The sequence below is a fragment of the Manis pentadactyla genome, chromosome 3 (assembly GCF_030020395.1).
Source record: "Manis pentadactyla isolate mManPen7 chromosome 3, mManPen7.hap1, whole genome shotgun sequence".
In the NCBI taxonomy this organism is placed as follows: domain Eukaryota; kingdom Metazoa; phylum Chordata; class Mammalia; order Pholidota; family Manidae; genus Manis; species Manis pentadactyla.
In genome coordinates, this window is record NC_080021.1 from 134,901,427 (window position 1) to 134,913,946 (window position 12,520).

The 12,520-nt window shown below is 45.1% G+C and overlaps 1 protein-coding gene across 6 annotated transcripts in view; it reads right to left on the reverse strand.

Moving 5' to 3' along the window:
• The window catches only part of ERCC6L2 (ERCC excision repair 6 like 2), a 210,056-nt gene that overhangs the window by 62,397 nt on the left and 135,139 nt on the right, over positions 1–12,520 (reverse strand). For all 6 annotated transcript variants that reach the window (XM_036904383.2, XM_036904385.2, XM_036904380.2 and 3 more), the window contains one exon: positions 10,941–11,095. In XM_036904383.2, coding sequence (XP_036760278.2) covers positions 10,941–11,095 — 155 coding nt within the window. The remainder of the gene's footprint in view (positions 1–10,940; positions 11,096–12,520) is intronic.

Here is a 12,520-nt window from a genome sequence, read left to right on the forward strand (position 1 = left end):
AACTCTCAGCAATCAAAAGGATCCTGGTGTGAGCCCCAGAAAAACAGTCCTGTCCCGGAGGTGGCAGCCGGGCACTTCAGGGCCGCTTGCGGGTACTCCCCACTGCGGTGTCTCTGTGGCCTCCACCTTGCTTCACTCCTCTTCACCTCAGTTTATTCTCTTTTCTCCCCGTAAGTATTTTTATAGTTTTTTCAAAACCTGTGAATTCACAATGGCCGCCCCGTTGCAAGACCTCTCAGTGAGTGGCCTACTTCTCTCTAACCAAAGAAGATGGTGTGTTTCAGTGACTTACTCATTGAGGGTGCAGAAGTAACATGGACAAGTGAGGAAATCAGTGGTTGTGAACACTGTCTGCTCTCAGAGGTTCTGTGAATGGCTTTGAAATGTCACCAATACCTCATCTAAGTGAAATAATATTTTTTTAAAAAGTTTCTTCAGAATCCTTAAGTTTTAGTAAAGAGAAACAACACTACCATTGTTCCATCTCCCTGACATTATTGAGGTAGCAGTTAGTTTCTGTAAGAATTATAATGATGAGAACCAAGAATATTATGTATAGAGATAATGCAAAACAACCAGTCTGATAGCAGAGTGACATTCTCACTCACTAGAACGTCTGTCGGCAGAAATGGAGAGGCCTTGAATTAGAAGTAGTCACTTCAGTTGATGAACTTCAACAGAAAATAAAGCCTCAGCTTTAAAAAGAAAAGTTACTAATACCTTTAATTCTAATAAGGAATATCTAAAATAAGCTAACATAAATTGTAAAGTACTGAGTGGCTTTCTATTTTTATAAACAAAACTTAATAGTCAACGTATAAAATTTTGAAAAATATTCTACCATGTACATTCTTTTTTTTTTAAAAGGAGTTCAAAGTACCAGATCTGCTGGTATCACCCATTCTTTTATTTATAGTTAAACATGGTTGCATGCTATTTATGGATTACTTGTCCTTGTTGATCCCCATCCTTCAGGGGAGTGAGACTGACATCAATCTTATCCAATGGTAGTAATATTGATAGTTATTTATACTGAGCTTGTTTCAGAGCTGTTCAGAGCATTTCATGGGTATTACCTCACTTGGCCTTCAAGTAAGATGTGTAACTATTTGTCTTTTAAACACAAGGATGTAAGATGTGTAACTATTTGTCTTTTAAACACAAGAACACTGAGACACAGAGAAGTTGAGGAACTTTCTCATGGTCACACAGGAAGTATGAAGTAGAGCTGGAATTCAAACTCTGACACTGAGTAGGGTCTACGGCAAAGGCTAGTTACAACCATCAAAATACCTCTGCCTCAGGAAGATTACAGAGTTTAATAAATTGGAGATGAAACTCATTATATGACCTGTTTATTTCTAATTAAAGTAAAAGAAGAAAAGCATGAGGTATATCTTAGGGGTCAAAAATTCAGTAGTTTTAGTTTTTGACATTGGTGAAAAACTGAGAACACCAGAAGTATACATGGTTGCCATCTATTTGGGACTCCAATTTCCATCTGACGAGTGAGACTCTTTTTTTTAAATGGTAAGTTTATGGTACTGCCTGAGAGTAATTTCTGTGTATAGGTAACACACTATAATCGCCAAGACACTGGAGTACAACTGTATTATTTACCTGATGTATTAAATGGTATAGGTCAAAGCTAAGGGACGGGGATCCTGTTCTTTTGGATTTTACCGTACCAAATATTGCTTTAAAGAAATGAGTGTTTATACAGACAGTTCTTGGCCTGCCAACACTGGTGGCATGGGATTGGACCTCCTGCTGCGTGGTTTTAGTAATAATAATATTCCCTGAATATTTTACACCCACCCAGGATTTAGTCATTAAACAACAAGCTTCTTCATCTTCTCTGAAAAAGGCCTTCTAAGTTGGTCTGTGTGTGATGGGGGAGATGTGTGGCCTCAAAGGGCACATTAGAAACTCCAGCGGGTGCATATTCCAATTTGTTTCCTGGTAAGAAATGTCCCTCACTCTGAAAATCACTGTGAAGAGACAGGTTTCTAAAGAGATTGTCTGTTCGCCTCAGGAATGGAGGGGCTTAACAATGTTGAAAACTACTGGTATTGCTAATGTAAGGATAAAGGAATTACCTTCCCCCCACCCCCTTTGCCAATTACAGGCAAAGTATATTTCTAGCATCTTCATTTTTACAACTTTCCTTAAGGAGGTTCCAACGGGACTTTTTACTGCTTCTGTATCTAGGTTGCTTCTAAAGTCCATAAGGAATTTATATGGCTGTAAATTTCTTTGCGAAATATTTAAATAAGCAAATTACCAATATCCAGTTAACTTATTTCATAAATATCTGCTACAGGAGTTTGCCAAATTATCTCACCTTTACACATTAAAATTTGTCTGTCTGGAAAAGGGCATGGTTAAACAAAAAGGGAATGGTTAAAAAAACCCTAATAGAATGAGCGGTCTGTTTAAAAGATTCTACGATGCTCTTCATTCTAACACAGCAAATTTCTGGCAAACCCAGCTTATTTCTGCTTACCTTTTTCAGATAGCTCCTTCAAGGCAGTCAAACTATAGAAATGCTGTCTACAGTGTTAACTGAAATATGGTATGTTCTAGATCGAATGAAAATACCAAACAGCAGTGCACTTAGGTCATGAAAGGATGCCTTCGTGACTTACGTTTTGGCATTGGGCTTTTCGGTTACAGCAAAAAATAATAAAAGCACAGACTTTCAGAAGTCCCTGATTACATTTACTCTACGGATAGTCTAAGATGCCTGACTGTTCACTAGATCATTCAATTGTCCCCATTTAAAGACCCAGGGACAGATTTCCCTCATGTTAAGTGCTAGGAAAAGCTTTGCTCTCCTTAGAAGAGATGGTCTTTTTTTTTTTTTTTTCCTGAAGGACAACCATTTAGCTCAGTGTTCCTTAGCAAGGTGTCCAGGCATTTTAGGGAGAACAGTTCTTGGCATGTGGAACGTTCCCCTCAACGATAGCCACTTAGTACCCCTGGCCTCCCCACATTACTGCCAGTTAGGCACTCATTCATTCTGACCACCTTTATTGCCCACACACATTTCCAAATGTACTAATTGAGAAAATACTGTTTGCTTCTCTTGTTTTGCCCATCAGTAAACTCAAATTTATCTTTAAAAAAAAAAATCTGAGTAAGAACATTATGTCCTATATATCTGCATTCCTTCTCCCAGTCTTGAACTTCAGTTTATTTTATATTTTCCTTGGTCCTGAATTTCACTATGTATTCTGATTTTACTGTTAAGACAACACAATTCCTTTGTCCCACCAGATGAGGTAGAAATAAATGAAGGCAGCCTGACAGCTGAGGCCCTTCTCCACTGCCTTCTTAGAGGTGGTACTAACTTGAAACAAAATATCCTTGTGATACAGGGTGTGCATTTTTAACTCCTACATACAAAGTAGTAGAAAAACCATTCCTCCATACTCTCATCACTTAGCTCTTAGGAAATAGTAAAGAACAATAAGCTCAAGAGAAGAAAATATTTTAAAAAGCTTCTGATGAAAGTGACTGTGTGAATAAAACACCATACGTATATAAAGACTTAAAAGCAATTTTAAGTGAGAAGAGCCCACAGGAAATACTTATTACTTGTTTTAACATTATAAAAACCCTTTTGCTATACATATAAATTCCATATGAAGCCAGTTTCTGTGTGTGTCTTCATTTCGGATGAGAGATTTTGGAGATCTCATTGTACACAACCCTTTTTCCTCATGGGTGTTAGTGGTCGGTGGTCTGCTTTGGCCACAGGATTCTCTCAGTTCCTCGTTTTTGCGAACTTTTACTGAGAGAAACTACTAAGTGACTCAAATTATTAGGCATTCAGATGTAGATCTGTCTTTTCATATATAAGTCTTGACTGACTAGAGCGCCTTGCACGGTGGTGGTTTTATGCTTCTGTGCATGGCTCTACAGACTTAAGGAGGGTGTACGGACAGGGGAGCCTACTGCGTGACTTCCGTGACACAGGGATGGAAAGGGAGGATAACACTGCCCTACGATCCTCTTGATAAGGAGAATATTCAACACAGTGTCAAGATCAGCAGACCACTTTTTTCTCACTCCTCTGTGCTCATCTTTCACCCTGCTTGCTGCACAGGCCGAAATGCCACTTATCAAAAAAAGTATACATCGTTTCCCTTGCCTGTGCTTGGGGCTCAGACCTTGGGAGATTACTCCCCTCCGAGTCCGCAGGTGTGAAATAAAACTCAACCTTCCAAGACCTCTGAGTGCTGCTTGGTTCTTCCGTCAGTGATCCAGTCCAGGTTTTCTGTAACATTTGGTTTCCTGACTGGGAAACCCAACTGCACTGGCCCATTGTTACCACTAATTTGGGGCAATGGCGGGGCATTGATGGAAGGGAAGATCACAACACACCCTGCCTGACCTTTCGGCAGTCTCCCGCCTGGTCACCCTGGGCCGGCCCCGCTCTGCTGTTCCTGCCGGACTCAAGGAGGCTTAGCAGGTGAGGGCCTGGTTCCGATGTTGAATCCGGTAAGGCCCTGGGGCCCCTGACCCAGCCAATTTCCACCCATTGGGGAGGAAGGGGAGCCTGATCACCTCCCAGAGACTTCTTAGAAGTCTCACAGGTAGACATACCTTGCGGAGGAATGTTTAAACTCTGGTCTGAGTGTGTGAGTGAGTGTGCAGGGCAGCTGAAGCCATTCAGTCTGCACTGAATCTGTGATTCTACCGCCTGTGCTATGGAATCTGAGTGGGCCCTTCACCGTATTTGCGGTTGGCCGCCACGACATAACAGTGGCTCAGGACTTATATGGGTGGACCTTAGTCAAGGCTGACCAAATTCTCCGTGAGGAGAGTGAATGGACAGGCATCTGACTGGTCTCTTCTCTGAAGGGGGCACCCCTCCCTTGTCTGTCGTCATGGCACCATAACATGGACACGTCATGGGGTCAGGGCACAGCAAATCCACAGTTCTCGACACCATGATAAAAAATTTCAGGAAGGGATTTGCAGGAGACTACGGAGGTAAAATTAACTCCCAACAGGTTGAAGATCCTGTGTGAATCTGAATGGCCCACCTTCAGTGTAGGGTGGTCTCTAAAAGGGAACCTAGATGTCCCAACAGTCTGCTGAGTCTGGCGGGTCATCACTGGAGATCCAAGTCATCCTGATCAGTACCCACACATTGACTCCTGGTTAGGAATCACCCAGACCTCTCCCCCTTGGGTGCAATTCGCTTACAACAGGCAGGGACAAGGTAGGGTTTTGGTCACCTCAACAAAGCAGCCCACAAAGAATCAACAGAAGCCTGAGCCTCTGGGAATTTTACCAGTGATCCAGAGGAAGAGCCAATACTGTCCCCACCCTATGCGCCCTCAAGGTCGTCAGCACCCAGCCCCCTGGTCTTGGACACCCCACCATGTCAGCCTCTCTGCCACCTCCAGAACCAGCAGACCCACTCTCCCCTGGACCAGCAGCCAGACTGCACCCTCGGCTGGGAGCAGACATCCTTCAGATGCCAGTGCAGGAGATGCAGGAGCCTGAGAGGCGTGATGAGGACGGGACCATCCAGCCCGGCCAGTCCATGCTTTACTATAACCCCTTCACCATGACTGACCTCCTCCACTGGAAACACAACACCCTGTCATTCTCGGGGAAGCCACAAGCCCTGGTTAATCTCATGGAATCCCTCTTCCAAACCTACTGGCCAACCTGGGAAGACTGCCAACAGCTTCTCCACACCCTGTTCAACATGGAAGAGAGGAGGCAGATTATAAGAGGGTCTCACCAACACCCAGAAAACACGCACCAGCTGGGGTCCTTGATCGGGGTGCATGGGCTGAAATCGCTGTCCCCGAGAAGAGCCCCGAGTGGGACTTCACCACCCCTGAGGGACAGCACCATATCCGCCAATATCAAGACACCCTCCTCCAGGGGATCAAAGCCGGGTCCAAGGAGCCTATGAACGTGACCAAAGTATCTTCAGTCACTCAACAACCAGGAGAGTCTCCCAGGGACTATTATGAAAGACTGTGTGAAGCTTATTGCATCTACACCCCCTTCAGTCCTGAGTCACCAGGGAGTCAACAAATGGTCAACACTTCATTCATGGCCCAAGCCACCCCAGACATCAGACAAAAGCTCCAAAACTTAAAGGCTTTGCTGGGATGAATATCACTCAGCTGACTAAAATTGCTAAAAAGTATCTAAACAGAGAAGTTCAGGCTGACAGAAGGGCTGAAAGAAGAATGAAGAAAAAAACCAGCCTCCTGGCAGCTGCCCTAAAAGAAAGAAATGACCAAAAGGCAGAGAAAAGCCGACTGCCAGAGGGGTGAAGCCCAGGACCCCCCTAGCCAGGGACCAGGGTGCTCACTCTGAAGAGAAGGGGCACTGGAAGAATGAATGTCCTAACCAAGGTGAAGCCCTGAAGCCCAGTCGCTGCCAGGAGGAGCCCCCCAGGGACAGGCTCACTGGCCTGGCAGGGACAGACTCAGACTGACAAGGACTGGGCTCTCTCACGCTCAGCCCCCATGAGCCCATGGTCAGAATGAAAGTGGGGGCCAAAACATGACTTTTGTGGTTGACGCAGGGGCAGAAGACTCTGTGGTCACCCTCCCTGTAGCCCCCTTCAGTAAATAGACTACAACTATCCTCAGAGCCCTTGGGACAAAGGCAGTCCAGCAACACTTCTGCCAAGCCCACAAATGTGAACTTGGAGGCCACAAGGCCTGACATGAGTTTCTCTACCTGGCCGAGTGCCCCGTTCCCCTCCACAGCCAAGATGTACTCTTGAAGCTCGGAGCCCAAATAACTTTTGAACCAACTGGATGCACCAGCTTCAAACTTAACCCAGGCTAAGAAGAGCCACGGTCCCTCGTACTGGCAATAACCACACCCAGGGAAGAGGAGTGGAGGCTGTTCTGTGCCCAGACCCTCTCAAGTAGCCCACCTGAATTCAGAGCTGCCTTCCGCTTGGTATGGGCTGAAGACAACCCACCTGGACTTGCTCATAACTGAGCTCCTGTCATTGTAAAAATGGCTCCAGGAGCCCAGCCACAGAGACAGCGGCAGTACCCCCTCTCACAAGTGGCGAGAGCAGGCATTCAGGAACACCTGATTAGAGTCAGAGAGGCAGGCATTCTAACCGGGTGTCAGTCGCCCTGGAACACCCTGCTTTTACTAGTCAAAAAGCCAGGAGGAGGGTACCGGCCTGTTCAAGACCTGTAAGCCATTAACAAAGTGACTGTTTCTTCACACCCGGTGGTCCCAAACCCATACACCCTCCTCAGCCAGATCCCGGGGTCTGCCAAATGGTTCACTTGCCTAGACTTAAAGGAAGCCTTTTTCTGCCTCCAGCTGGTCCCCCAGAGCCAGCTCGTTTGCCTTTGAATGGACTGAACTGGATATGGAGCAGCAGATGCAGTTAACATGGACACGGCTTCCACAAGGGTTCAAGAACTCAACTACTCTCTTTGGAGAGGCATTAGCCACAGACCTCACAAGCTTTCCGAGGGAAGCCACGCACCCTCCTCCAGTACATATATGACCTCCTCCGTGCCAGTAACACCCGAAAGAACTGTGCAGAAGGCACAAAGGCCCTCCTGCAATTCCTGTCAGACTCAGGATACCGAGTCTCATGGAAAAAGGCACAAATCTGCCAGCAGTGAGTCTTGTACTTGGGCTTCCTCCTCACCTAGGGAAGAGGGTTCTAGGGATGGAGAAGAAAGGCATAAGAGAATTCCTGGGGGCTGCACAATTCTGCTGAATCTGGATTCCCAGATTTTCAGCAATTGCAAAACCCCTCTACAGCCTCCTAGGGGGGCCAGATTGAGACTCCTTTCTGGACAGAAAAGGCAAAAGCCACCTTCCTGAAAATAAGGCCTGCTTTAGGACAGGCCCTGCCAGATATTTAAAAAAGCCCTTCAATCTCTTCATATATAAAAAGGAAAAAGTGGCCCTCAGGGTTCTCACACAGACTGTTGGGCCCTGGCAGCAGCCAGTCACACACCTGTCAAAGAAACTGGACCTGGATGCAGCAGGATGGTGGCCCTGCCTCAGAGCGCTGGCAGCTGCAGTTCTATTCATTAAAAAAGCAAATAAACTTACCCTGGGACAAGAACTAAATGTCAAGGTCCCCTGTGCTGTTGTGTCCCTAATGAACACACAGGGACACTGCTTCCTCTACAACTCTCGGCTGGCACAATATCAAGGGCCCCTCTGTGAAAACGCGTGGGTCACGTTTAAAACAGTACGGACACTAAATCCAGCAACTTTCCTCCCCACCAAAGAGGAGAAACCAGATCATAACTGCTCCGAAGTAACTGACAAAGTCTACACAAGTCATCCGGATTTGCAGGATCAAGCAATACAAAATCCAGAACTCACACTATTCAGTGATGGCAGCAGTTACCTACAAGAAGGTATCCGGAGAGCAGGTTATGTAGTAACTACTGCCACTGAGGTCTTAAAAGCAAAAGCCCCCGCCAGCTAGATGATCAGCACAACGGGCTGAACTGCATGCCTTAATTCAAGCCCCCACCATCAGCAAAAGCAAGAGAGCCAACATCTACACCAACTCCCGATATGCCTTTGCTACTGTACACATTCATGGGGCAATCTGCAAGGAAAGAGGTCTCACTGCAGCAAGAAAAGGAGCCAAAAACAAGGAAAAAAAAATATTAAAACTCCTCAAGGCTGTCTGCCTCCCAAAAAAAGTAGCAATTCTGTATTGCAAACAACCCTATAACACAGAAATATTGGCTGGCAAATAAAGCAGCAGCCAGGAAAGAAACAGGTAAAGCTCCTTCCCTCCCCATGGCCCTAATGCCCCCAGTGGAGGCCTCTCCACCCAAGTGCACTGGAAATAAAGGACTGGGCTGTGGCTGAAGGAGCCACCCTAACCGAGAAAGGGTGGCGGATGCTGCCTGACAGATGCATCTTTGTCCCAACTGCATCCAGAAGGCATTTAGTCAGCAAATACCATCAGCTCACCCACCTTAAAAAACTGCACTGAAAGCCCTTCTCAAAAAAACAATACTACATCAGCCAGTTGCCACATTATGCCAAGCAATAAGTGAGCAGTGCATGACTTGCGTCAAAAATAACGCTCAATCTGCACCGCGACCCCTGCCAGGTGTCCAAAAGGCAGGAGCTTCCCCTTTTAAAGACCTTAAGATAAACTTCACAGATGTCCAGCCAAGCAGAGGACTCAGATACCTCCTAGTGATAGTGTGTACATACTCTGGGTGGGTCGAAGCCTTCCCAACCAGGACAAAACAAAGCTAACAGCCAAAGCCCTCCTGAGAGAAATTGTGCCTCGGTTTGGCCTACCATCTACAATTCACAGACAATGAACCTGCATTTGTAGTAGATGCAGTACAGATTTTAACTAAATCTCTCAACATTACCTGTAAACTCCACACTGCATACAGGCCACAGAGTTCAGGGAAAGTACAGTGAATGAATCACACCTCAAGGGAACCCTAGCTAAGTCCTGCCAAGAAACTGGCCTCCCGTGGCTGGACCTACTGCCCCTGGCCCTCCTGTGTGCTCGCTGCACACCCGGAACTCAAGGTTTTTCCCCTTTTAAATTAGTGTATGGACACCACTGCATCCCCTGCCCCTCATCACACACCTGGGTCTAGGAAGCCTTCCAGGGAACCTACACCAAATAGGAGATAAGGGAGTGGAGGAACAGCTCCAAGCCTTAGGAGCCACCCCAAATAAGCTACAGCAATACACCATAAAAAAAGCCCCAATCTCCTTAAGGACCTCAGTATGTTCCTTCTAGGCTGGGGACTCAGTCTGGGTCAAAGATTAGAAAAGGGACTCCCTCAAACCTCAGTGGACTGGCCCCCACATTGTTGTTCTAACCACTCCTACTGCCCTCAAAGTTGCAGGCATCACTCCATGGGTCCATCTTTCCAGAGTAAAAAAAGCCCATCATCTGGACAAAGAAACACACCAGTAGAAGGCCCAGCCAGAGCCCCAGAATCCTCTCCGCCTCCACTTCCGCCTCTGCCGATTACCCTCTGACTAATGAACACCTGTGCGCTGTGGATCCTGGTCTTCGCAGGAGTGGAATCTCTCATCCTAGGCATTAGATTCTCTGCTGCTGTCCCCTCTGACTAGACTGTTCCTCAAAAGTTGCCCTTTCTATGGTCTATTGAGTAATTGTAGGTTGTTTTGCTGTGCTTACCTGTCTCTCCGAGCTGAACTCAAGCCTCAGCCTGCAGTTCCAAAATACCTCTATCAAGTTAACTGTACAAAAGTTATAAAGTGCATAGTCATCACCCAAGAAAGCTGCCTTCAGTGGCCCTCCACCCTTACCACCTGTCCTCTCACACTCAAATAAGCCAGCCTGAGTGTAATGCTCAGCTGCATAAGAATAAATTAGGACTGAGAAAGGCTGGGTATTTTTTATTAAGTGCAGGCTTATCAAAAGTCAGAAGGACTTATTTCAACTTGTACACACAAGGCCCATACAGACAAATGCATAAAAACATCATCATCTGTGTTCTTCACAAAGTACTCAGGGCTTGGACAAAAAGTCACACACACATACAAAAAAATCCTAGCTCAAAGTGGTTAAAAGTATGAACACAAGCCACTATGACCCTATCATAAACAAAATGATGCCCCCTAGAACGAAGTGTTTAAAGGGACATCAGAGGGGGAGTGATAAGGAAAATATTCAGCACAGCTGTCAAGGTCAGCAGACCGCTTTCTTCTCACTCCCCCGGGCTCCTCTTTCACCCTGCTTGCTGTGCGTACTGAAATGCCACATATCAAAAAAATTATAAATGGCTCCCCTTGCTTGTGCTCGGGGCTCAGACCTTGGGAGATTACTCCCGTCTGAGCCCAGGGTGTGAAATAAAACTCAACTCTCCAAGACCTCCGAGTGCTGCTTGGTTCTTCTGTCAGTGATCCAGCCCAGGTTTTCAGTTTTTCCGTAACACTCTTACCTTAGAAGTGCAAACAGCAATGTTAGCAGGAAGCTGGGAAAACTGCTTCAGTTCAAATACATCATGTTCTGCCCATCGGCTCATGTGATTTTCAGCTTTGCTCGATCCAATCACATTCTGGTTTGAGTGAATGTAAGCCACCTCCTGAACGCCATCTAGGAGGTAAGTGAGGGGTCCGAGTGATTCTCATGATGAAGCAATTGGCCCATGTGTACTCTATCAGCAATGCACTAAAAAACTGGTCATGCTCATTTTATTTTTAATCAGCAAGAAAAATTTCAGTTTATATGTTCACATCCTAATGTTCTTTTAAAAAAAAACACAGAAGAGAAAACATTCAAATATGTTGGTCTAGGTTGCAAATGACTTTTCCCCCCTGTCAATACGAGCACTTCTGGGATTAGGTAACAATCCTCAGATTTAAACTGAAGGATTTGGACAAGAGAAAAGTCATAGTGGAGGGTTGCCTCTGAATTTGTTGTCTCTGTTGATTGAAAAAAAATTGTTTGCTAATTTAGCCCTCTCTGTTCCTTGAAGCCTGTGGTGATGACAGTGATGGGCGGGAGCGTGGAGGTCATGACCGGGGGGTTTTGTTTGTTGGCTTTGTTCGTTTTTACTGTTTGTATTTTGTCTTTTTTGTACATATGCCCATAGAATGTCAAGATTGGGAGCTTTTTAGAATATGAAAAAAATTAACTTACAGCTTTTATCTGAAAGAAGTTTAAAAAATGGCTATGTTTTTTATTGCTTTGCTTCTAGGCACCTATAATTTACTTTTAAATTGTGGTCATAAAAGAGAAGGCTGGAGCTGAGGTCTGAACAGTTCCCTTAAACAGCTCAGGCAGTGAACCTCAGTTAACAGCCTCCAACACTTGAGCAGTTTCAGTCCTGAACGTCTCTCAACAGAACTGCCAATCACGAGAGAGTAAGACGTTGTTAGATAAGATGACCAACAAGGCAACTAAGATAATATTCTCCTTAGACTTCAAAACACCAAGGAGGGTGTATGGCAACAGCTTAATACCTTCAGAAGATTTCTCTGGTGAAAAATTTACTTGTTTTTCTTCATTTTGATGACACATTTTATGCATTATTCAGCATAGTATTGTTACACACTAACTACTGACACCTTTTGAGGAGTAAAAAATAAAAACAAACCAACCCAAAATTTAGCTGATCTTTAAAGAACAGCTTATGCAATAGGTTCCTCATGCCTAAAACTAACTGTAGCACATGGGCCAGCATCCAGTTCTTAGTTACAAGATCACCAAAACATGCATCATCACAAACATTTTTCACTGAAGTATAGTTGATACACATAATCAGCTCTTAAAAGAGACTACTAATGGCCACAAAAGAAAGCTTGACTTTAGGTAAATTAAACACAGTGATTAAAACTTCAAAACATGCTCGCTTTTATATCAGCTTCTGTTATGTAGGTTTTTGGGAATGAGTCAGATGCTTTCAAAGAAATGCTAAGTATTAAAATCACTAAACAGATTCTTGGCAGATGGTGGTGGCACGGGAAGCAGCTTTTCGGTCTCTCTGAATGGCTACGTGGGAACAGACAGCAACTAGAC